This window comes from Oryctolagus cuniculus, chromosome 7, assembly GCF_051225735.1.
Source record: "Oryctolagus cuniculus isolate XC-2025 breed Fujian yellow rabbit chromosome 7, ASM5122573v1, whole genome shotgun sequence".
Classification (NCBI taxonomy): Eukaryota; Metazoa; Chordata; class Mammalia; order Lagomorpha; family Leporidae; genus Oryctolagus; species Oryctolagus cuniculus.
In genome coordinates, this window is record NC_142873.1 from 53,128,797 (window position 1) to 53,155,832 (window position 27,036).

At 38.3% G+C, this 27,036-nt stretch overlaps 1 protein-coding gene across 4 annotated transcripts in view; it reads left to right on the forward strand.

Annotated features, from left to right (window-relative positions):
* The window catches only part of GDAP2 (ganglioside induced differentiation associated protein 2), a 69,462-nt gene extending 44,321 nt beyond the window's left edge, over window positions 1–25,141 (forward strand). For all 4 annotated transcript variants that reach the window (XR_016210713.1, XM_070077810.2, XM_002715714.6 and 1 more), the window contains 6 exons: window positions 1,361–1,437; window positions 2,154–2,230; window positions 5,120–5,259; window positions 6,986–7,040; window positions 19,837–19,980; window positions 24,510–25,141. Coding sequence is in view for 3 of the 4 variants with exons in the window: in XM_070077810.2 (XP_069933911.1) it covers window positions 1,361–1,437; window positions 2,154–2,230; window positions 5,120–5,259; window positions 6,986–7,040; window positions 19,837–19,980; window positions 24,510–24,557 (541 nt within the window). In the remaining variant the exon portion in view is untranslated. The remainder of the gene's footprint in view (window positions 1–1,360; window positions 1,438–2,153; window positions 2,231–5,119; window positions 5,260–6,985; window positions 7,041–19,836; window positions 19,981–24,509) is intronic.
* Window positions 25,142–27,036: the final 1,895 nt, after the last annotated feature.

Here is a 27,036-nt window from a genome sequence, read left to right on the forward strand (position 1 = left end):
GTACCTGAGTTCCAGCTTTAAAAATGGTTTTTTAGAGTTCATTGAATTAATAGTGAGTGAGTGTCAGAAACTAACCCTAGCAGTTGGCTGAAAATAAAGATAAATTGCCTCTCTTGAGGTCTAATACACTGAAAACAGACATTGCAATAAGTGGATAAAGCCTTGACTAAGAGTAGAAGAAGATGATGATACATAGAAAGGAGCGGTTGTTTCTTCAACATTTCCAGGACCTGCTTCCACTCACCACCACCCTCCCAACTCCACTACCACTACATTCTCCTCTTAGCTTACATGACTAACAGAGTGCTTAGCCCTTCGGGTTGCTTGTCTCAGTCTGTTACAGAGTTAAGTGTCTCTGTGATGTATCTATCTCATATTCAACTTCGAATTCTTTGAAGCCAACTCTTTCCTTTATTCCTCTCAGGCCCCCAAAATACCTGTGTATTACTCATGCTTATTATTTCACTCAGTAAATATTTGACGGCATACTATGGTGTAAGCATTGCATTTATGTTTTATTAATCTTTGACAAGTGAACAGAATACAGAAATCAAGAAATATTCACCTACCTCTTGTTATATCCTTTCTACTAGAACTAATTATATATAATATATATAATATATATATAATATATTTTAGTTATATATCTAACTAATTATATATGGTGTATTTTCTGTGTAACAGGCTTATGGAGATGATGTAATCATAAGACAATTAGAAAACAACTTGGGCCGGCGCCCCAGCTCACTAGGCTAATCCTCCTGCAGCACCGGCACCCCGGGATCTAGTCCCGGTTGGGGTGCCGGATTCTGTCCCGTTGCTCCTCTTCCAGTCCAGCTCTCTGCTGTGGCCTGGGAGGGCAGTGGAGGATGGCCCAAGTGCTTGGGCCCTGCACCTGTGTGGGAGACCGTGGGGGGTGGGTGGGCGGGCGCACCTGGCTCCTGGCTTCGGATCGGCTCAGCTTGCAGGCCATAGTGGCCATTTGGGGGGTGAACCAACAGAAAAGGAAGACCTTTCTCTCTCTCTCTCACTGTCTAACTCTGCCTGTCCAAAAAAAAAAAAAAAAATTTGAATATATGTGGTTTCTTACTCGTTTATCTGTATAGTCTTCATTTGATCATGAGAATTTTTAAAAATAATGTAATATGAACAGCTTCCTTTTCCAGCAACTCATTTGTGTTTATTTAACCAATAATGTAGAGATTCTGCATGGTATGTATAATGGCCTCGTTCACTCCTACCTCATTATAATGAAACACCAATTCTTTAGAGACAGAGAGAGATGATAAAAACCAGTCCCATTTGTAAATTTAATTTATAATGTTTATTATAATCATCATAACCTTTATTATTTCTCTAGTTATAATCGTTGGCTATGTCAAGCAAGATCTGAGGATCTGTCTGATATTGCTTCCCTAAAAGCCTTATACCAAACAGGTGAGCTTAAGGATGGTGGGAACTTAATCTTTTACTAATTAAGGACCTGACCCAGCATGTTATTTGAGAATTCATTTTCCTCTGATTTCACCCATTTGCTCTGAATAAAATGTTTTTGTACCAATGCAAAGTTTTTGCTCATTATCAGGATCTTAGAAATAGCATCTCAATCTATAAAAATTTCAGTTTACAGTTCTACATTACCATTTCTCCCTAGCATCTTTTCCTTTTTATATTTTTATTTTGCTTATGAAAGTATATTTGCTTTTACAAAATGCAAACCTTACATAACAGAGACAGTGAAAGTTGCCAGATTCCTGCTCTTTCATCATTAGATTTCTTTTCAGACAGTGCTTATTAATTTTCAGATTTGAATGCTACTTAGTTTTTCCTGGATCACTAATGTTATTGAAAGTTGTGAGTTTAAACAAAATGCTGTCTATCAAAAGATCTTTGGCTGTCCCTGATCTGAAATCTTTAAGAGATCTTATCTTAAAAGTCAGGGCAGTGATCCAAACCTCATGAAGCTTAAAAAAAAAAAAAAAAAGTATTGTTTTCTACACAGAAAAAGAAATCGGAATATGAAATTTGAAAAAAGTACTTCCTGCATTTCAGTCTTTTAAATGTGTGTGGGATATTCTTGTACAAAAGAGCCCAGGACAAATAATACTCTTGGAATAAAGTTTCTGGGTGCTGATAACATTTCCTGTTTGTAGGTGTCGATAACTGTGGTCGCACAGTGATGGTGGTGGTTGGAAGAAACATTCCTGTAACATTAATAGATATGGACAAGGTAAGCCATCAAAGGCTCTGTTTTACAAATATTGTTGATTTAAATTTTGGAATCAGGGCTTACAATATGAGATGAAGCTGCACTGGGCCTCTCTGGCCGAGTAGCACCTGTGGTTCTGGGAGTCGATATGTACTGTTTCACTTGGGTTAGAGGTTTGGTCTTTCTCTGTAGAAGAAACAAAAATACTGGAATGCTGCAAAATGATTTCCAAAATCACAGCTGCTTTGTTTTGGATGTTGATATAACTGACAAGTGTTTGTAGTCATTCTGTATTACAGTTTTACAATTAAATTCTACTTTAAAAAAAAAAATTAGTGCTTGAATGTCTTTCAAAAGAGAAAAAACCCAAAATGTAGTTTATCTAGTTCCATGATTCCTTCATTTGGAGGCAAATAACAAAAATGGATGATACCTAAAAAAAAAATTATAACAGGGAAATAAAATATAAAATGTTCAGTTGAATAGTAAGTAGTACAAAAAAGTGAATTAAATATTTTTTCACCTTCAAAATTACCCATTAATCATTGTCAGAGGGGAATTGAAACTACAAAACTGATTGCACTCACTGTTTGAGAATTTATTCTAAGGAAATAATCCAAAGTATGAAAGTGGCTACAGGCCAGCGCTGCGGCTCAATAGGCTAATCCTCCGCCTGTGGTGCCGGCACACCGGGTTCTAGTCCCGGTCGGGGCGCCGGATTCTGTCCTGGTTGCCCCTCTTCCAGGCCAGCTCTCTGCTATGGCCAGGGAGTGCAGTGGAGGATGGCCCAAGTGTTTGGGCCCTGCACGCACATGGGAAACTAGAAGAAATCACCTGGCTCCTGGCTTCGAATCAGCGCAGCACCACTGGCCGTAGTGGCCATTTGGGGGGTGAACCAACGGAAAGGAAGACCTTTCTCTCTGTCTCTCTCTCTCTCTCTCTCTCTCTCACTGTCTAACTCTGCCTGTAAAAAAAAAAAAAAAAAAAAAAAATGCCCAAAGTTGAACACTCAAAGGGACAATAGACTCCACAGATATATGTGTATATATATATGTTTATATATATATATATATAAATCTTCCCAGAACATCAGTAAATTAGAAACTGACTCCAAAAAATAACTTTAACTGAACAGTATTTTTAATTATAGTAAAAGTAAGCACAATTCTAAGATAAAACACAGTGTGCAAAAAGCTGGTATTTGCTTCTGGCTAACTCCTCAGATTTTAGATCCCTGATAATTGGCTAAAAGTTTTGTGTAAGCAATGAACCTGGCATGTTACTCGCAGGGTCATTTGTAACAAAAAGTTATAACAAATTTCTAACAGGTAAATGGGAGTACACCCACAAATGGAATGTTCTGTAATCTTCCAATGTTATGGTTTTATAGGCCAGTACTGTAGACAAATGTTTATGATATGATACCAGTTAGAGAAAAAGTGATATACTAAATATGTCTACACTGACCTTAATTGAGTTTTTTCATCCTCCTTGGAACTTCAAGATTAAAACAGAAGAAAAGTAAAATATCTCAAAATGGATTTTATGGTTGGGGGAGAATTTGTCTTTGACATTTTTCTGTCATGTGCCTATTCCTTTTAATACAAAAAGATTCTTATGGTATGGATGGAAAATGTAAGGCCAAACAGGGGCTCCATAATTGCTATGGGTAAGATATGGTTGGAAAATGTAAACCAAACAGGGGCTCCATAATTGCTATGGAGTAGAAGTGGAGCATGAACATAAAGAGAACAAAGGAGCAATCTAGATCGGAAAAAAAAAATAGACACACATACCCAGAGGACAGATTCACCTTTGGTTAGTAGTGTTGTATTTGTAATCATTTGTTCTATGCTCTTAATCAGTGTGACATTCATTATCATCATCAATAATGTGATTGACAACAATAAAAACATAAATTTCTACACTTGATTTTAGTGCCTACTAGCATGGTGTTCTGAATATTCAACATGTTTCAATTTATATGAAATAATGAGCTATATTTTAAGGTCCAAATCAGGTAACAGCTGGAAAGATACTGTGTTTTCTTACTGCCCTCCTCTGTGTGCCCCAATAGCAGTTGGATTGTAATCCTTGTTAATGCCAGGGATTAATCACCCGAGCAGGGATTGGAAAACAACCTGTTGTATTGTAATCCTTCAGTTATTCTCTCTTAGTTTCCTCTTTGTAATTGTTTACAGCTAAACCACTGGGTCATACTGGCCCTGCCCATATTGTATCTGTTTTGTTTTTAGTGTTTCTCTTAAAGTTCATCCGTCGTGTAATGGAGTATTTCTCTAAACTACCTGGGTTAACGTTTCTAGAGCTCTAGAAAATGCTGCTTATCCTGTCACTGTGTTCTGACTAAACCTGTTGTCAGTTTCCTCATTCAGATCAGCATTAAAGATGCTGTGAAAATTAGCCCTTAAGTGAGCCATGTAGGCCACCACATTGTATCCTTTCATGGTAAGTCTTGGTTACATGAGAGCCATGATTCCATATGAGTAGAGACCAGAGACTGATCGAACTCAAGCAGAAACTTCAAGAATGATTAGAAGTCTTTAAGTCTACTTCTGATGATTTTGGTTCATGATCCTAGAGAGAAGAAATTCTGTAGTTGATTCAAGAATGCTTTCCCGTATAGAGTTACTCCATAGGATAGGGACTGATTGTTCTCCTCTGTCACTCAGAACAAGACAGAAGGGGAGCTTACTGTGGCATCTATGAGAATGTTAAACACTGTGGTAGTTCACTTTCCTGAAGATCTTAAAAGGGATTGATACTCATCAGCCTGAGATGTCTTCTGCAAGGACGAGGGCACACATTAGTCTTCTGGACTTTCCCTCTCTTGGCATTTGTGAAATAGACTACTGGGCAACTTGATCTTTATGTTTACCCCTCTTCTTTTAGGCTCTCTTATATTTCATCCATGTAATGGATCACATTGCTGTGAAGGAATATGTATTAGTATATTTTCACACACTGACCAGCGAGTACAATCACCTGGACTCTGACTTCCTGAAGAAACTCTATGATATTGTTGATGTCAAGTAAGTTATTTTTGAAAATTATTAAGGGGGGGGAAATAGTTTCTTTTCTAATTTTATTCAGTAGCATACATTGCTGTGTGTTCTGTGAAAGGATATTTCTTGTAACAAAGTTTGTGTGATACATATATTAGATAGTATAGACATAGAAGGTCCTCCTTAATTCAAACATTTTGTGTTAAAGTAAATATGTATATTTACAGTATAAACTTATTCCCACTTTTAAACACTTTGGAAAAGGTGTGAGGTTTTTAGCAATTTTATATATAAAATAATAAATATACTATCTTCTATTAATATGATGTGTCACACTTACCAAAAATACATTCATTCATAATTTTGATCCAGTAACCCTTGGGTTTGTTAGCAGAGATACTAACTGTATTTTAAAGATAGAACAATATTGACATTATTAAAGGTAAAGTATGTTGCTCAAAGTCTCAAAATTGTAAATGCAGAATTTGGACTTCAACCCAGGCTAGTGACTTTGAGCAAGCTAGGAAATTATTTTCATTAAACCTTATGTCCCTTGAAATGATAATGGAAATTTTAATGGGAAAATACATGACACCCCACAGCAAAGATCAAATGTAATACCTAATATTTCTTCTCATTAATATGTTTCCTAAACAAAAATGGCACTCTACCTTCCTGGGAGCTATTTTGTAATTTGCAGCATTACAATGTCATTATGGATTGTATTGAAAAATTCATCTTATAGTTTAAGATACAAAGAAGGCAAATTGGTATGAATTTCCAGCTCTCTTACTTTTCCCATTAAATCTCATCTTAATTAATTAAGAATTTTAATGTTTTCATTACTCAACACCTTTGTAGCTTCCCCTAAATATGAGCTATACTTGTGTATGTGTTAGCTTCACTCCACTGTAATTCTACTTTTGCCACCAACCAAATCTTTAACTTGGAACAGGCCTCAACTGTGAAATAAACAATTTCTCTGAAGTCCCTTCCAGTTAACCTCCAGTGACCCATTGTGATTACTGAACTGTCAAAAAGAATTTCATGTATACCTGGAGAGGCATGATAGAGTAGAAAATGGTAGTATGAATCTTGAGCCGCATAGCCTCGCTTCAGTTCTTGGTACTACCGCTTGATGGCTGGGTAACTTTGGGAGGGCTAAAATAGAGGCAGTGACAGTTCCTGTCCAGCTCATAGAATTGTTATGAGAGTCAAATAAAAGGCCTTTAAACTATTTCTGGGACATAATAAACCTATGAGTTGTCTTCAAAAAGTTTCTGGAAAATGCATATTATGAAAATTATGCATGAATTTCAAAATTGTTTTGTACCAAAATAAACTTATCATTTAATTTCATCTTCCACAAATTTTTTGAAGTACCTTCATATTTATTTGTTATTGTAATGTGACCACTTCAACTTTTAGTTTCTAATTTTTGCTATAATTTTTAATGGTTTTAACTGTTCTTTAGTGTAATCCCAGAGATTCTAGCACTATTTAAAAAATGACACACAATAAATTTGTTTGTCCTGCCTACAGCCAACAGAAACAGTACCTACTATAAAAATAGATACTTTAAGTAGTAAAATATTCTCTGAATTTTGACATTTCATTGAAAATTTAATATATAAACAAGAGCTTTTTAAAAAATTTTTTCTCTGCATATATTTATGTACTCAAGTAAAGAATTAATTTTCCCTAGTGGTTTTAAGTTTTAGGCATGACTTATACTGACCCTTTTGTTTATTAGGTACAAGAGGAATTTGAAGGCTGTTTATTTTGTTCATCCAACATTTCGTTCGAAGGTACAGTATTTTACTCTTTTCACTAACTCTTGAATTTAAATGCCCTGCATGCTCAGAATATTAAGACATTTCATTATCTTGATTCTTGCAGTCCCCTATTTTGATAGCTCATTTCTTCATTTGCCCTTCCTTTTTAAGTGATCCCGAGTGTGATTCTGACGTTTTTGGTTGTCTGTGACTTCACTGTCTGTGGGCAGCCTTCACCAGCCTGTGTCTGTGTTGCTGAGCACTGATGGAGAAATCATAGAGCCATAGGATGTGGGTTTCTCAGAGGGCTCTTGGGGCTTCCTCTGCTGGAGGTCCTTTGATGTTTCATTGCACAGTGTCCCCACATAGCTCTACATTCTCCTCAAGTCCAGTTTACCAGGTCCTCATTACTTCAACAGATGACCTTGCCCCATTCTTAACCAAGAACAGAGAAACCACTAGTAAGGATCTCTCTGTCTTCTCTCACTCATCCCAAGCTTGCCTGCCATCTATTCCCATCGTTGCCTTCTTTTTTCTCTGTCACAAAAATGCATTCATTTCAGGCCAGTGCCAGGGCATATTGCTGCACTGGCATCCCATTTGGGCACCGGTTCGATCCTGGCTGCTCCGCTTCAGATCCAGCTCCCTGCTAATGCACCTGGGAAAGCTGTGGAGAATGGCCCAGGTGCTTGGACCCCTGTAACCACATGGGAGACCCAGAAGAAGCTTGTAGCTCCTGGCTTTGGATCGACCCAGCTCCAGCCATTGCAGCCATTGGGGGAGTGAACCAGCAGATAGAGGATCTTTCTCTGTCTCAGTAACTCTGCCTTTCAAATAAATAAATAACTTAAGCAAACAAACAAAAAAGGTATTTGTTCTCGATATAAGGCAGCCCCTCTCCCTGTGCTCTGGATCCTGTGCTTATGACAATAGCTAGCCTTTTTTTGAGCACTTAGCACACACCCTTCTTTCCATGCATTATCTTGTATAAGCCTTATAATAAAGTAGAGAGTGATAATATTTCCATTTTACAGGTAAGGGAATTGATATTACAGAGATGTTAAGTTTTACAGAAATTACAGAGTTTTTCCAAGGTAACCAACAGACTGGATTTGAATTTTTGGCATTTTAATCTCAGAGCCTATGGTCTTAACTACAAAGTGTAGTTCCATTTCCTGGGAACCCTCTCTTCAGCAGTTAGCATCTTTCTCCTGTCCTTCTTTGCTTGATCTAAGTCATGAATTTCTAAGCATGTTAAGGCAACTGCTTCTCTTTCTTCCCCTTTACGAAACATTTTTTTAGGTAATCCATGTTCTGCGCTCACCATCTCCATTTTTCATACCTCCTAAATTATTCTATTCTAGTTCTCATCCCACTGTATTAACTGAAGCTGTTCACATCAAAATCTCCAATAACTTAGTGTTACTAAATCCAGTGGACACTTTTCTGTCTTTATACCACCTTTTTTCTGTAGAGCTGTCAGCATGGTTGGTCCTTGAAGCACTTGGTCTTGGCTTCTTTGAAGCTTTTCTTGCTTGCTGTTCCTGCTGCTCCTGCCCAGTCTTCTCGTCCTCTTTCTGTGTTTATCCTTTGAGCATTAGTGTTTCCAAGTCCTCCACTCCCAGCTTTCATCTGTATTTTATTCCTGTGCATTCAGTGACCTTTCATAATATATGCAATCTCCAAATATATGTCTCCCTAATGTTTAGAAGCATGATTTCAAAATTCCACTGATCTACATTTCTATCCCAGCTCTGCCAAGTATCAATCTATCATCTCAGGCAAGTAGTGTAATCTCTCTATGCTTTGATTTCATCCTCTGTAACATGAGAATAATAGTAATAGTTGCCTTGTAGGGTTATTGGAAGAATGAGATGACTAAAATACATGCAAAATGACTAAAACAATATGCGACATCCAGTAAGCCCTCGATAAATGTTAGCTATCATCATCCTCATGCTCATCATCAGTCCTAGGCTATGGACCTGCATATTGAGCTGCTGCTAAGATATCTTTACTTTGATATCTTAACAGACCCCCTGGAGTTCAACATTTTAAAACAGAACTACTCATAGCCTCCTCCTCTACCTACTCCTGTAAACGGCTTTTTGCATTCCCCATCTCGGCAAATGGGATCACTACCTATTCAGGTGCCTAAGCCAGAAACCAAGGAGACCTCCTGAGTCCTTTTTCTATCTATCTCACCTCTCACCACATTGTACCAGTTTTTTTGGTTTTTGTTTGTTTGTTTTTTGACAGAGTGGACAGTGAGAGAGAGACAGAAAGAGAAAGGTCTTCCTTTGCCGTTGGTTCACCCTCCAAAGGCCGCCGCAGCCAGCGCGCTGCGGCCGGCACACCGCGCTGATCCGATGGCAGGAGCCAGGTACTTCTCCTGGTCTTCCATGGGGTGCAGGGCCCAAGCACTTGGGCCATCCTCCACTGCACTCCCTGGCCATAGCAGAGAGCTGGCCTGGAAGAGGGGCAACCGGGACAGAATCCAGCGCCCCGACCGGGACTAGAACCCAGTGTGCCGGCGCCGCAAGGTGAAGGATTAGCCTAGTGAGCCACGGCGCCGGCCTTTTTATTTGTTTGTTTGTTTTGTTTTGTTTTGTTTTTTAAGATTTATTTATTTACTTATTTGAAAGTCAGAATTACAGGGGGGAAGGGGGAAGGGGGAAGAAACAGAAAGAGAGAGAGATCTTCCATCCTCTGGTTCACTCCCCAAATGGCTACAACAGCCAGGACTGGCCCAGGCCAAAGCCAGGAGCCAAGAGCTTCTTCCAAGTCTCCCACTTGGGTGCCGAGACACATTAACAAAGAGCAGTATCAGAAGTAGAGCAGATGAAACTCGAACCAGCACCATATAGGATGCTGGCACTGCAGATGGCAGCTTAACCTGATGCACCACAGAACTGGCCCCATGCCTGTATCTTTATTTTCACCACCTCTCCTTTAGTTCATCCCACTGTCATCTTGTACCTGAGATGACAAAGCAACCTCTGAGTTTTCACGTTGCCTCCTGTATTGCAATGCTCCCAGTGCTTTCAGGCACACGCCACAAACTTTTCTTACAATGTTATTATGAGAAGCCTAGTATTTACTGTTATGGTTCCCTGCAAAAATTTGCTAGCATCTGGTGTAGGCAACAACAAAACATAAAATAAAAATCTGAATTTATGAGTTGGTTTGGAGAAAAGATGACTTTAAGGGAAAATAAAATCATGGGGTTTAATGATGTATTAAATGAGTAAGAGTGAGAGAAAGGACCATGTAAGCCGTGGTTCCCAGTTCTATCAGATGCAGGTATTGTGGATTGAGATACAGACTTGAGAGTTATTATAAAGTAGATAGGTGTGTGGATGAATAAAATTACGGAAAGACTAAAAGAGAGCAGAGGACATCTGACAGTCCCTAGAATAAGGGAAGGAGACAAAGAAGTAATCTGAAACTGGGTAGAAGTAAATGGACTAATGCTGTGGAACATAGTGTCAGAAGCAACAGGAATAGTCACTTCAGGACAATTAAGTAGAAATTAAGTACTGGAAGGCCTTCATTATATTTCATAATTAAGAGATTAGTGAAGACATCAGTGAGACAATTGTTTCTACTGTACAATTTCTCAGAAATTACTTTCTCATCCAAATTTTTATGAAGTATTTTAAGTAATTTTCTCAATTGAAAATTTTCTTTTGGTCCCTCAGTATTGAAATAGCACAACTAAGTAAATGCTTATGGAATAAGTGTATGAGGTGGTAAATATACTAATTTCACTGATTTACTCATTGCCCAATGCACACATGTATTGAAACATCACATTGTGCCATAAATATGTTCATTGCGTGTCAATTTAAAAGATAATTTTAAAATTTTATTTATTTTTAATTTATTTGAAAGGCAGGGAGACTAGGGAAGAGAGAGAGAGGGAAAGAAAGATACCTCCCATTTGCTGGTTCATTCTCCAAATTTTTGCAACAGCTCAGGGCTAAGCCAAGCCAAAGCCAGGATATAGGGACTCAATCCAGGGTGGCAGGGCTGAAATACCTGAGCCATCACCTGCTGCCTCCCATGGTGCACATTAGCAGGAAGCTGGAATGAGGAGCAGAGCCGGGCCTCCAGTGTAGGATGCGGGCATTCCCAGAGGCATCTTAATTGCTACACCAAACACCCACCCCAATAAATAATTTTTAAAAGTGCTTGCAGGAACACTGGCCAGGTTTTACAAACAGGGATGGGGATCATGTGTCATGAGTCTGTTAAGTAAAGGGCTTTTTCTGCTCTTAGTTCAGTTAATGTCTAATTATATAGTCTGCTCAGACAACGTGTACTGTTAATTCTCCCATTATCTAGTTATACTCAATAAATGACTAATTTTATTTTCTATAGCACTTAGGAATAGTGCTTGACTATTTTCCAAACCTCATCATCCATTTATTTTTTTGTTCATCCAGTAGCTACCAAACTTTTTCTTTAATGGAGGTAAACAGAAGAGTTAGCCTGGTCTTTAGTATGTGTTTGCCAGGATGTCTGCTCTCACTACTTCTATTCAGTATTACTGGGAAAGTTCTAACCAGTTCAGTACAGCAAGAAGAAGAAATTAAGACATCTAGAATAGAAAGGACTAAATATAAATTTTATTCCTAGATGACATGATCATCTCTGTAGAAAATCCTATGTGGTATCCACAGAAAAGTAATCAGAACTAATGAGTAGTTTTTATCAAGGCTTCAGGGTATAAAGACCAATATTCAGAAATCCATGTATATATTAATAACAAACAAGCATAAATTTGAAAAGCAATACCACTTATCAAGCATTAGGTATTAATGAACCTAATGATCAATCTGACAAAAAATATGATAGATTTATATATTATAGTTTTGAATACTAAAAAACCTTGATGGAAGAAATTAAATAAGACTTAAATAAATGAAGATATATACAATATTTGTGGATTGGAAGATTTCATTTATTATCAATTCTTGCTGAATCTGTAGATTTAACTCAAATCCCACCAAAATTTTAGCAAGTGTTTTTTGTAGACGTTGATCAAAGTTAGAGGACCTGCTTTGGGAAATTTATTCTAAAGTTATAGTAGTCAAGACAATGATGTACTGTCATAAAGATCGACAGATAGATCAATGAAACAGAATAAAGGTTTAAATATGAAACAAACTTCTAGGAGAAAATATGAAAAACTTTGTGACCTTGATTTGGACAAAGATTTCTTAGATACAAGACCAAAACTATAATGCATAAATTAGGCATCTTCAAAATTTAAAAACTTTTGCCCTTTGAATATACATTCTTAGGAAGATTAAAAACAAGCTACAGCTGAGAGTAAATAGTTATATATCTGATAAAGAGCTTGTATCTAGAATATATAAAGAAGTCTCAAACACTGGCAGTTTAGTAAGCAGCTCAATGTGGAAATGGGCAAATGATTTCCACAAACACTTCTCCAAAGAAGATATTCAGCTGGCAAATAAGCACATGAAAAGATGTCCAACATATGCTTTCGGGAAGGGCAAGTTAAATAGTAACTCTCAGTGCTGAGCAGGAAGATGAAATGCCATCACAACTCTGGCAAACAAGTTGGCAGCTTATTTATTTAAAGAGTTAAATGTAATACAATTACGTGAAATAGACATTCCATTCCTAAGTACCTAAGGCAATTGAAAACATATCTACATAAAGACTGGTACAGAATGTTTATAGCATTATTTGTGATCGTGAAAAACTGGAAACAACACAAATACCCATCATAGGGACAACCGATAACCTAATTGTGTTACATCCATACAACAGAATACTACTCACCAATAAAAAGGAATGAATTGTTGATATTTGCAACAGCATGGATGAATCTCTAAAGAACTATGTTGAGTGAAGTAGGCTAGACAAAAATGAATGTATTTGGAACACTGTGTGATTCCATTTATATAAAGTTAGGAGAAATGCAAACTAATGTAAAGCAGTGATTGCCTGTAGACAGAGAGGAGGCCAGGAGGGGGAGGTTACCAAGGACTCTGAGAATCTTTGGGATTGATGGATGTGTTCATTTTCTTGATTGTGATGAAGGTTTCCTGGGCATATGCATATGCCAGAACCTAAATGGTATATTTTAATTAAGTACAGCTTATTACATGTCAATTATACCTCAGTAAAACTTCTCTTAAAAAATGAAGTACCACTACACTGCCACCAGAAGGCTAGAATTACAAAGATTGACAGTACTAAATATTGCCAGTGTCAGGGAGCAACTGGAATTCTTCAGCATGATAAATAGAAATGAGAAATTGTATAACCACTTTATAAAAAGTTACAGCAATTTTTTATAAGTGAAATGTGTACCTAGTCCATGACCCAGTAATTGCACTGCCAGGTATTTACCCAAGTGAGATGACAACATAGCACACAGAAAAACTTCTACAAGGGTGTTCATAGCAGCTTTATTCATAATAACCCAAGACTGGAAATACCCAGGAAGGTATGCTTAATTGAACCTTGGTATGTTTTCCTGATGGAATATTACTTAGCAGAAGAAAGTATACTGCTGGTAACATCAAGGGCGTGGCCGGATCTTACACACGTTAGTCTTGCTGCGTGATTCCATTTCTGTGAGGCTCTAGCTGACGCGTGGTAGAAGGACAACCACATCAATGTTTGCTTCTTGGGAGTCCAGCCTCAGAGAAGAGGAACTTTCCACAGTAACTAAAATGATGATTTGCTTATACAAATGCATACATTTGTCTAAATAGCAGAAGTATACTTCAAACCCGTATGTTTTACAGAATGTAAAATTTTTGGCAAAGAAACTAAATTTCTGAACTTCAGTTAAAGAAATGAATGCTGTATTTGAGAAAAGCTGATATCTGCAGTTTACTTGGAAATATAACAGAAAAATAAAATAGATTGGTAGAGGGATAGATAAGTGATAGATATAAAGACACTGTTAATAATTGTATGATTGGTGGCTATCCTAGGGTTCACTGTAAAATTCTTTCAAATGTAGTACATGTTTGACCATTTTCATAGTAGAATGTTATTTATAAATGTAAAAAAAATTTTTTTGACTTTAGTGCTACATTTATGAAAATATGTAGCCACCATATACTAAGATCTAACTTTAGCATCTCCTCTAATACTGTTGACACTAGACAATAAAATAAAAAAAAAAATAGCTATCCTGCTGTGACATCAGTGGAAAGACATTACCAGAAATTTCAGGGAAAGAGCCACTAGCCTTGGCTCTCACACCACTGGAATTGCTTCACTTAGGAGTCAGTGCAAATGTGGCATTGGGACAGAGGCTGAAGACTAGATGCATAAAGGAAAAGCCATTGTACAAGTTCTACCTGTCCATAATTTGATGTGGGGATTGGGGGAGGTGAGGGAGAGTGATGGGGTAAAAGAGGGGTCCTATGAGTAAGAAAAGCCACCATTATTTTATACTAAACACTATAAATGGAATTTTTGTAATTATAGTAGAATGTAATGGCATTACAAGCATCATAAAACAATCAAATCACACTCTTCTGATTTCCGTACCCCTCAGATCTTTTCCAAGCCACTCCGCCCAAAGTGATATTAAATTGACTGGTTGCATAAATCACCACTGCTCTTCTTTGAAGTTTACTAATAGAATGCAAACTAACAGAATTTAAGTCCACTGTTGATTGTGGCTCTAGCCACGCTTGAATTCACATGTGTCAGTTGCCTTTTCCTAGTTTCTTTTGCTTTATGATCCTGTATTCTTGGCTTTGCATTTGTGAATAACTGAGTGAAAAAAAATCTCTAGTATTCACAAAATATCTCAGTAGTCCTCTTCCAAATTGTTAGTTTTTTTTTTCTTTTTAGTGTTTTAACACAGCAGACAACTTTCCCTAAATTAATGCACAAGTGATCTTCAAAAAGTTCTTATTAATTTATTAATATTTTAATATATATTACAAAGAAAGTTGCATGGATTTTGAAATTTTTTGCACCAAAATAAGCATTTTCATTCTATTCCCACAAATTTTTGAAGTGCCTTTGTAATGTTTTAACTTATGTTGCAAGCAATTGAAAAGCTAAGCTATGTGATACCACGATAAAAAAGAAAAAAGTGAAGAAAATGCAATTTGGTACCTGATTAGGAAACTTCTAAGTGGGCTGTCACTTCTGTCTTCTTGGAGTATTTTTCTCCTGCTAACACCTGGAAGATGTAAACAATGCAATAGGAGAAACGCAGCAGAATTTTGTTTCTCTTTCAAAGACAGACTGCTTCAGACTGCCCCACCTGACCACCTCTTCTCTTTACTCCTACCACCCGCCATGTCAGTATGGTGCAGCGTGTTCAAGAGCCCTGCCAAAGAACCGTGTGAGAGGGACCTCAGAAGACACCTAAGTGTAACTTCTACAGGTGGAGAAACCAAGGCCTAGATGCAACGAGATGTATTTTTACTGTAGAATGAAGAAGTATTAGGCCATTCCTAAATAGTGCTAAAGTAAGCCCACAAACTGCTATTTGACCACTTATTAATTCTTTGAACAAACACTGAGTTTCTTTATGTCAGACATTAGTTAAATCTATGAATGCGACATTGAATATGACAGCCCCTGCCTCGAGGGGTTTCCAGTGTGTTTAGAAAATCAGTTAATGCAATACAGAATATTAGTCTTAGACAATAATAGAGTAAGTGCAGTATTGTTGAGACACTTAGAAATATGCTCTGACTCTGGAGAGTGATCAAAGAAAGCGTCTTCACTTGGACTGACTCTGTTCTGAGCTCTGCAGGACAGTTAGCCAGGCAAATAATTGAAGAAGGGCCTGAAAGAGCAGCGTGTGAAAAGGTCCTGAGATAGAAGAGACAGTGACAAAGAAGTCCCCTGCATAGTTTCTTCTGCCTCCGCGATTTTACACCTTTGCCAAGCAACCCAGCTCGTTTTCATTTCATATTCACATGTTTCCTTTGAGGCTTTCATTAGCATGTTTTGCCTTGGTAGTTGTGATTAAATTATCCTTTGCATATGCTCTTGGCTCCCACAGCTGAATCTAAGCCTTCGTTAGGGGAGAGGCTATATCACTGTTCTCCTGTATTATCTACAACCCCAGCAGAGTGCTCAACACACAGGAAATAACCAGTGGATGTTTAACTCTGTATGTCTCCTAACACATCCTTGAGGTTCTCGTCTTCCTGACACTACATCCTATTTTCTTTAGGTCTTTCTAGAATTCCTAAAATATCCATGATCTCTTCATCACTTTTTTTTTTTAAGATGTATTTATTTATTTGAAAGTCAGAGTTACACAGAGGAGAGAGAGAGAGAGAGAGGTCTTCCATCCACTGGTTCACTCCCCAATTGACCACAATGGCCGGAGCTGCACCAATCCAAAGCCAGGAGCCAGGAGGCTCTTTCAGGTCTCCCACATGCATGCAGGGGCCCCAGAACTTGGGCCATCTTCTACTGCTTTCCCAGGCCATAGCAGAGAGCAGGATTGGAAGTGGAGCAGCCAGGTCTCAAACCAGCGCCCATAGGGGATGCTGGCACTGCAAACCAGGGTGTTAACCCACTGCGCCACAGCACCAGCCTGATCTCTTTATCCATTTTACTAGTTTGTGAACTCTCTCTGTGATCCGTTCTATAGCTCCTGATATGGAATTTTCACTAATCTAATTTGTGAGAGTTAATTTCAATAAGGCATATAATAACATGGGTTATAAACAAATTGATTTATCAAAAAACAGCAAATGTTGTCAAACATGTAAGAAAAGATACCCTGATACACTGTTGGTGAGAATGTAGACTAGTAAAACCGTTGTGGAAGACGGACTAGAGATTCCTTAAAAATCTGAAAATTGATGTACCATGTGACTCAGCCATCCCATTCCTAGGAATTTACCCATAGGAAATGAAATCAGTGTATGAAAGAATTATATGTATCTCCATGTTTATAGCAGCTCAAGTCACAATAGCTAAGATATGGAATCAACCCAGAGGTCCATCCACTGATGACTGAATTAAGAAAATATGGTATATATACATGATGGAATACTACTCAGCCATAAAAGAGATAAATCCTGTCTTTCACAACAAAATGGATGCAAATGGAGGACATTATGCTTAGTGAAATAAGCCAGTTCAGTTCAAAAATACAAATATCATATATTTTCTCTGATTTGTGGTAGCTAATCTATAGCATATGAGTGAAAAAAAACATATGAGTGAAATTGGCATCCTGAGATTTGATTATTGTTTATAGCCCTGTCTATACTTCTGAAGAATAGTGGTCTTTCTACTTACTACTTGTTATGTTCTTTATTTAGTGGAGGATTAAACTTGTGATTATAAAGTAAATTCAAAGTATGTAATCAAAAATATTTTAAAAAAATGAATTGCTTCTCAGCCTTTTGGCCAAGATCAAGTGTCAAAAAATGAAGGAGGAGAGAGGGCAGATGGGAGGAAGGGTAGGAAATAATACTATATTCTTAAAACTGTATATATGAAATATGTCCCCTTTATATAAATAAACTTTAAAATGAAAAGAAAAACTTACACATTTAAAAAAATACATTTTGGATTGTAGTGTTTAAATTAACTCACTTGGCTTTTAGCAATACCATCACTTCCCTGCAAAAATAGGAGGGGAGAGAGTACGAAGTATAATGTTTATCTGAGGCCTTCCATCAGTCATTGGTAGTGTCGCCAACATAGAATACTGGCCCAGGCTATAATATCAGTATAAAATGGGCTTTATTTTCCTTCATTCTTTAACAAATACTTAAGAACTCATGACTCTGTCTTTACCTTATAAAACTTTAGTCTCTCATTCCAAGACTGTCTGCTGGGGATAGGGAGATTATAAAAGTGAATATAAGTAATTGAAATTCTACGAAGTAGGAATAAGTGCTGAAAATAAGGTTTATATTTAAGGTTTTAAGAATTTTTTTCATTTTCATTTATCTTTATATACAGAAGATCAATTTAGTATATATTAAGTAAAAATTTCAACAGTTTGCACCCACACAGAAACATAAAGTGTAAAGTACTGTTTGAGTACTAGTTAGAGCATTAATTTACATTGTACAACACATTAAGGACAAAGATCCTACATGAGGAGTAAGTGCACAGTGACTCCTGTTGTTGACTTAACAAATTGACACTCTTGTTTATGGCATCAGTGATCTCCCTAGGCTCTTGTCATGAGTTGCCAAGGCTATGGAAGCTTTTTGAGTTCGCCAACTCCGATCTTATTTCAATGTGGCAGGTACCAATGCCATCTCACTAGTCCAAGTGATCAATTTCAGTTCACAATTAATCATAATGATAGGTCTAAGAGTCAAAGGAATCACATAAATAAGACTAGTGTCTGCTAATACTAACTGATAGAATTAAAAAGGGAGAGAACGATCCAACATGGGAAGCGGGATACACAGCAGACTCATAGAATGGCAGATGTCCTAAATAGCACTCTGGCCTCAGAATCAGCCCTTAAGGCATTCGGATCTGGCTGAAGAGCCCATTAGAGTATTTTAGGCATGGAAAGCCAAGACACTCTGGAAAAAAAAAAAAAAAAAAAAAAACACCCTAAATGAAAGATCTCTGCGAGTGAGATCCCAGTGGAAAGAACAGGCCATCAAAGAAGGAGGTACCTTTCTCTGAAGGGAGGAAAGAACTTCCACTTTGACTATTCCTTGTCTAAATAAGGTTTTAAGAATTTAACAGGAGATAACTTGAGCTGTAAGAGGAAAATAATGGTGAAGATGAAACTTGTACTGAGTCTAGCCATTTGAATAGGATTTTGCAAGAGAGAATTTAGTGTTTTATCTGTTTTTCCATGCTTTTTCTCGTAAGTGATTATGAAGACAAGATGTACTACTAGGGGCCTGGAATATGTGACAGGTTGGAACAACCGCTGAAGAAGGTTGTACAGTGCCAGAGATGTTGAAAGAATGTTGGAATCAGTGGTATACATCTAGTGTGGCATGTATTTATAATGGACCCATTTGGAGTACTGTATGTCAGTGCACTGAGAGCTGTGTGTATGTGACCTCTCTGGGCTAGCAACTGTACATGCCTGCCTCATAGGAACATTATGTAAGCTGTTGGTAAACATGGGCTACTTTATGATTGCCAATTTAGGTAGGTAAACAATAAATTGTAAGTCCTGGCTGCCACCTACTTAATGTCAGCATTGTCTTCTATCAAGAATTTCTCCCTCTCTCTCTCTATCTCTCTCTCTCTTTTTTCCTGAGCCAATAATTGTTGCAGTCTAGCAAAATTGTGTAGAGGGATTGCATGTTATAAAATGAAATAAGCAACCGTGGCTCCATAGCTGTAGGTGATTCACTTTGATTGACTAAGAACTCAGACTGCATGCCGAGTGCCAACTGAAAGTATCTAAGTCTCAAATATTGGCCAAAGTTTTATTTTCCGTCTCATTTGAAAAACTGAAAAGAGTTTGTGATATTTGAAGATATTAGCCATTTTCAGAGTACTATTATTCTACAAAATTATTCAGTGGTTTGGACTATGATGTACAGTGAGAAGCCAGACATATAGGACAATTTACATATAATTGTATAATGGGAACAAAAGCTTCATGAAGCAAAACAACCTGTTAACAGTCCCTAAAACTGCTATTTTAGTTTCTTTTTAAAATTTTGCTCATGATCAACTATACTCGTTGTTGATACTCAGTGATAAACTACAAAACTGTGTTTTGAAAAACTGGTAATAGTGAAATTTCAAGACATGATTTTCATGTGGTGTAAATTTCCAAAATTGTGGTTTTTTTTTTTTAACTATGGCTGCTGGCCTAAATGACCTCTTCTCTTCTGTTAATCAGGTATCCACATGGTTTTTCACCACCTTTGCTGTCTCAGGACTGAAGAACAAAATCCACCACGTGGACAGCCTCCACCAGCTATTTTCTGCCATATCACCAGAGCAGATCGACTTTCCTCCCTTTGTCCTCGAATATGACGCCAGGGTAAGAAGTACCAGGAGTTGTCCCTCGCCTGATGTCGTGTATTAGCTACACTACGGAGTGGTGCTTGTGAGCACATTATCCCGTCATTACAGGATATTATTATTAGTGTTTTAATAAACTTGATAATATTTGACATTCTTTTCTACAGTACCTTTAGTTCAGTATCAAAGGGCTTTTTCTCCAGATAACTGTTTCAAAACGAGATTCTTCTGCTGTGAGTTTGAAGCCAATCCTTGATTATTTTGTTTTCTACCACATTTGAGGCAGATACCTCTTCCTTATTTTCTTAAGACTAGATGGTTTTTCATCTGATAGCGCCAGAAGAATCTATTGGTGTCTCCTTTGAGCATTAATTGTAAATCAGGTAGCCTGTCTTAGAATATTTGCTATCTTGCTAAAAGTTTCATTTTCCTAAAGCTTGTTTCATGTTTCTAAGAGCATCAACTAACAACATTAGTGTTGTGATTACTTACAGATGCATTTATGGATCTGTTAAGCATCAATCAAAGGACAGCTCTTCAATTTCATCACAATTCTGTTCCATTGTGTTTGTTTATAGTATCACCTTCATAGTTTAAAAAGGAAAATTAAAAAATAACATCCTTAGCAAAAAGCTCATCAAGCTCATTGTTTAACTGTTGCTGATTACGTATCTTTATGCATGAACCAAAGAATATATTTGAAAGTTATATTAACTTTGAAATGAATTATTCTTTCCTAATTATTGTGCAACTTGTGTACAAATAAAAGTCCTGCAACACATTTTCTAACATTTCATAACTTCAGCTATGATTTCTGTTCCCCTTATGTGAAAAGCAACGTGCTTAATGTTTTCTAGGGGCCTAATAAAATTTTATGTTTGGCTGTTGCACAGAGAGGATTTGTAATTGGAGCAGCTGGATCATAGATACAAAGATTGTTGAATATATAGGAGAGAAAAAAGGACCATTAGTTTGTATTTACTGCAGATTGCTAGAGTAGAAAATGGCCTATTGTTCCTTTGAACTATACATCATCCCTGTTAATGTTTAAAATATTGGATAGCAGGAAATGTGGAAAACACTAAAAAATTTCATACCAAAAATTTGAAGTGATAATTCAAAGCTAGTGTCTAGATTTATTATTTATTTTCCAGAGTAGAAATATATACAATGAGTGTTTAGTTAGAAAACCTAAAGGATTGTTTAAGCCAAAGCATTTTCTATATACTTAAGGGCCTACAAAACAGATTTTCATTAACTATCAACTCCACACTCACGTTTTTTGTTTCACTTTGTTGGGATGTTTGTTTTAACTCTGTGTTACATTTTTGTATTATCAAGTAAAAGCAAAATTATGTAATTAATAAATATGATATGGAATAACCTATAACCTAACACTTGGTGCGTTGGATCATCTCTCTGTACCTATAGTAGAGCTTTCTAAAATCGAGACATGAGACCATGTGTATCTGAAGGCCAGAGAAGCAGAAAACTGGGGAGGAAACAGGGTATCAGGAGATGCTGTGGAAGGAGTAGGTCGAGGGCGGATGGTCACCAGACACGGGGACTGTATATGCCACTCTGTGGCCAGCAGAGAGCTCTGTAAGGGAGAGCTGCCATCGCCTTCCTGTTTGTGACGGTGCCCCAAGGGGCGCTGAGATGGGGCTCCAAGTAGACAGTAAGGTATAACCTTGTAAGGAACCTTCCCTTTTAAGGAACCACTTTCCTTGCTGGAAACAATTCAGAATATGATTGGAGAAATTAATTGAGTCTAGCGTTGGTTAATTTTGTTACATTTAGTTGTGCATTGCATGTGTGTAGGTTTTAATTTGTTGAAGGGGTGAAGTAATGTTGGTTGGTAGCAAGTTTCAGTAGGCTTCTATTTTCCTGGGACTCACGTGACTTGGAATAGCAACATAAAATTTATAGAATTAAAAGAGATCTTTGAAAGTAATGTTTATCTGTCTAGATAAAAATGATGCTGAGAGGCAGACATTTGGCTTGGCACTTAAGACATGTGTCCCATTCGGAGTGCCTGGGCTGGAGTCCAAACTGCTGTGCTCTGTGTTCTAGCTTCCTCCTGATCCTGTTGCAGGAATTTGGAGAGTGAACCAGTGGATTGGAGATGTCTCTGTGTTCTCTCCCTCTCTCTCTCTCCATCTCGCTCTCTTTTTTCACTCTTTCCCTGCCTTTTAAGTAAAATCATTTTTGTAAAAATGATACTGAGGGGCCGCAGCTGTGGTGCAGCAGGTTAAAGATCCTGCCTGTGGTGCTGGCATCCCATGTGATGCCAGCTCGAGTCCCAGCTGCTCCACTTCCAATCCACCTCCATATTAATGTCATTGGAAAGCACTGGAAGATGGCCCAATTCCTTGGGCCCCTGCACCCAAGTGGGAGACCCAGAGGAAGCTCCTGGCTCCTGGCTTCGGATCGGCTCAGCTCTGGCTGTTGCGGCTGTTTGGGGAGTGAATCAGGAGATGGAAGACCTTTCTCTCTGTACCTACCTCTTTCTTTTTTTTTTTTTTTTTTTTTTTTTTTTTTTTTTTTTTTTATAGGCAGAGTGGACAGTGAGAGAGAGAGACAGAGAGAGAAAGGTCTTCCTTTTGCCGCTGGTTCACCCTCCAATGGCCGCCGCTGCAGCCGGCGCACCGCGCTGATCCTGGCAGGAGCCAGGATCCAGGTGCTTTTCCTGGTCTCCCATGGGGTGCAGGGCCCAAGCACCTGGGCCATCCTCCACTGCACTCCCTGGCCATAGCAGAGAGCTGGCCTGGAAGAGGAGCAACCGGGACAGAATCCGGCGCCCCGACCGGGACTAGAACCCTGTGTGCCGGCGCCGCAAGGTGGAGGATTAGCCTATTGAGCCACGGCGCCGGCTCATGTACCTACCTCTTTCTGTAACTTGGTCTTTCAAATAAATAAAATCTTTAAAAAAGCTAAATTACCAGATATAAGAAAATATGGATATTTTAAAAAATAAAATAATAAGAAATGATACTGAGACCATTTTTGAAAGGCAGTGAGCCAGCATTGTTATAAATGTAGTCAAAGAAGAACATATACATTTTTATCTGGTAGCAGTTCTTTAAATTTCAGTGATTGTTTCCAGGAAATATTTGATTGTTCGGCAGTCTCTTGCACAATATGAAATTAATATAAGAAGCTCATTTTGTGTCATTAAGTATTAGACTTGTTCTTGGTAGTGTACCATAATGTAATGTAGAACTGAGAAGCAGCGAAGTATGAGAGTAGAATAGAATAGAGAAGCCTCAGAAAGATAATGAACTATTTCTTTTTGGGTGAACTTCATAATAGGTTTATCTCTTAGGTCATGTTTCTCTACACGTAGCCGAACAATCAAATATTTCCTGGAAACAATCATTGAACTTTAAAGAACTGCTACCAGATAAAAATGTGTATGTTCTTCTTTGACTACATTTATAACAATGCTGGCTCACTGCCTTTCAACATGCCATGCATGTTGAAGATGCAGGATTGGTTTGTAAAGCAGATCGTGATGCAGAGTACTAAATTGCAAAAACATAGTGATAATAATTTCTCTGAAGTTTTCAGAAATGTAAGTAAGAAAAGGTGTTGTGATGCCTGGTCAGATTTATCATCAGAAAGTCGATTTCCCGGGATCAGTTCCTTCCCGAGAACATCTGTTCTGAAGAACAGCAGCGCTCTCATTCAGTCTCTCAGATAACATTGAACTGCCCACGGCATGAGAAGTTGGAGAGACAAGTTCTTTGTCAAAGAAATACTTTCCTTAAAATAAAGACCCAACCTTAAGTCTCATAAATCCAATCCAGGATCCTTTTACCATAAAGCTAAGTGTCTTCATTTTGATTAAGACAAAATTAACCAAAGTGAAGGCCAGAAGATCATCTCTCCCACTGATTTCTTGCTTTCCACAGGGCACATTCAAGTTCTGGCATTTAATTCTCCATTTTGGTCTTGAGCTAAATGCCCTGAGAACTGTGATTGCTACAAGACTTGCCACTCAGGCATGTCGTGAAGAAGATTCTTTTCTGCCCAGTTATAAATTCCTTGGTGATAATAGTGTTTTATTTCATAACTGTACTAAGATTTGGCACATGTTAGGACAACACAATCTAAAAAAAAAAGTATCCAAGCTGTAGATGCACATAAAATTGGATTTAAATTCCAGCTGTTGGTTGTAGCTAGGTGACCTTTGGTGAATAACATGTGATCTTCATTTCCGTCTTTTGTAAAATGAGGCTGTTATGCACTTCATGGCATTGAGTGAAGATTTAAAGGGATAATGAACAAAAAAGTGCCTGTACAATGTCCGCCAGGTGGAACATTCAGTAAGTGGTGCTGTCATTGAAAATAGTACCCTCTTCATTGCCACTGCCTGCGTTAAAGTAACTCTGACAGACTCTCGTGACTGAGGGCCTGCTCAGTGCCACACATGTAGCAGCCGTTTCACATCACCTTCTCATTGACTAGGAATCTCTCTCCAGCTCATTCCCGGTTAATTGGGTCTTGATACTTCATGTTCTTTTCTTTTTTTTCTTCTTTCCACAGGAAAACGGGCCTTACTATCCATCTTACCCCCCATCACCGGATTTGTGACCTGCCATCTGTCAGTGCTTCTTGATTCCAAGGATGCCACTTCCGCCACAGATCACTACCTACTGAAGTGATACTCATTTTTCCTGTACAGATCCAGAGAGCCTTTTGTCCCCACCTCTCTGGTATTTTTTTATTGACTGTATATTTTCTGGCACATAAGCAATCTGAAAATGATAGGCCATTCTGAACTGCACACATTTTAAATTTGTATATTTGTATCAAATGGAAATGTTCATTTTTAGAGTGTTGTTAATAGAAACTGGGGAGCAACTTTTGAGTATCTTCAGTTTCCTGAGGGACACTGGATTCTGCATTAGACAAGCCACCAATTTTATTCATGTCATCTCTTTAACATTGCACGCTTCCTTTGTGTACTTAAGTGTTTCTTGAAATATATGGAACCAATGTATGCTGGCCAGATGCATTGTTTGCTTCAGATCCTGGTATCAATGCCATTTATATTTCATACAGGTAATTTGGTTATGACACAAGATAATTATGGAGAACCAAGAATGTGAAAATGTATCTGTTCAAAAACATCAACATCATTAGCAAAATATAGAACTTATAATTTTGCTGCACAAGTTGAGACTGAGGTTTTCATACTAAAGTTCCTGGGATTGTGTAATTTTTTTTTTTTTTTTTTTTTTTTTGGTTCACCACTGTTCAGATCTCAGCCTGGTGGGGCAATGAGAATTGCGTTTTCACCATTTCCCCCACAATCATGGATGAGATCTCATGGATTTTTGCAGAAGGTTTGCACGTGCTAGTACTACATGAAGAGCATCTCCCAAGGCCCCGTTCCTGAGCCTGTGCTATCTTCCCAGACTCATAAATGGTTTTATTTGGCTCTTAGGGCCACTACCTCTAAGGACATTTCATAGCAGTATCTCTTTGTGTGTGTGTGTGTGTGATTTTTTTTTGTTTTGTTTTTTTGTTTTGTTTTGTTTTGTTTTGACAGGCAGAGTGGACAGTGAGAGAGAGACAGAGAGAAAGGTCTTCCTTTGCCATTGGTTCACCTTCCAATGGCCACCGCGGCCAGCGCGCTGCGGCTGGCGCACCGCGCTGATCCGAAGGCAGGAGCCAGGTGCTTCTCCTGGTCTCCCATGGGGTGCAGGGCCCAAGCACTTGGGCATCCTCCACTGCACTCCCTGGCCACAGCAGAGAGCTGGCCTGGAAGAGGGGCAACTGGGACAGAATCCAGCGCCCTGACCGGGACTAGAACCCAGTGTGCCGGCGCTGCAGGCAGAGGATTAGCCTAGTGAGCCGCGGCGCCGGCCAGCAGTATCTCTTGAGTTGCCTGCATCAATATGAAGGAAGCATGTTGCTGTGAGAACAAGTCCAGGGACCTGATAATTGGTTTTTGTCCAAACCAGTTTGCCACCCAGTCTCTATTTGTGCCTTAGGTTGCTTATGAGTGCAATTTAGAATTATGCTACCTACCTCACAGAGGTATCATACAGATAGTGTTTAGAAAGGGCTTTGATGCCTCTTGGGGAAAAATGCTAAGGGAGTTTGTGTGGTGTCTTCAGTTAATTTTTAAATGGGAACCAATATACATGAGTGAGCGCCACAAAACACTGCTCTTGCCCTTTGGCACCTTTTGAGTGGTTTCTTTATTTGTGGGGACAAAGAACTGTTAGTGCAAAATCCCAACCCTGACCACCTCCTTCCTGCTTCATCCAGAATTTCTTCTGGCCCTCTCTCTGCCTGATGCTGCACTTTAACAAGAGGCATCTGTTAGCCATTTCAAACATTTCTTCTTGAATTAAGCTCAAACTATTATCATTTCCATCTGAGTATTCATACTGCTTGTGATTCCTACACCCACCCAGCCGCCCCTTCTCCCTTATCCCATTATGTACAGTTGTAGTTCAGAGGAGACGAAGTGGATCCCTTCTGTTCTGATGCAGTTGGGAGCAACAGTTCCCAAGTTCCCATCCCTCTCTGCCAAAACACTGTTCAATGCACATGAAAACACATTCTTCCCTTCATGTGTAGTAGGGAAATAGCCACTAGTTGTGTTAGCCCTGTCCAGTAGTTACCCTTATAAACAAAAAGGGGCCTCGCATTTCTTAGATAAGCATTCTTATCTTTTGCATGTATTCAACACATTTCTTTGTGTCGTACATCAAAGCCACTTGTTCCTTATGTATGTATACATGTTGAGGTCTTTGTGTTCTACTTCCTAGGTCGTCAGGTGCAGGCTGCCAGTTGAATGTCAGGTGTTAAACTTCCTCTCAAACAGTCCTCCTTTACCCTTGAGCCTTAAAGATCTGAAATATTAACTTCATCTTCTACACTCAATTTTTAGTTCCTCTTTGAAGTATTTTTTTCACTAGGAGCAACTAGAAAATATGTCAGCTTTTCTTTGTAAAAGTGAGACTTGGCCTCCTAAAATTGGCATCTGGCCTAAAGCATTTCCACCAAAAATTATTAATAAAGACTGCAAGCTACTTTGCCATTTGAAAGGAAGCAA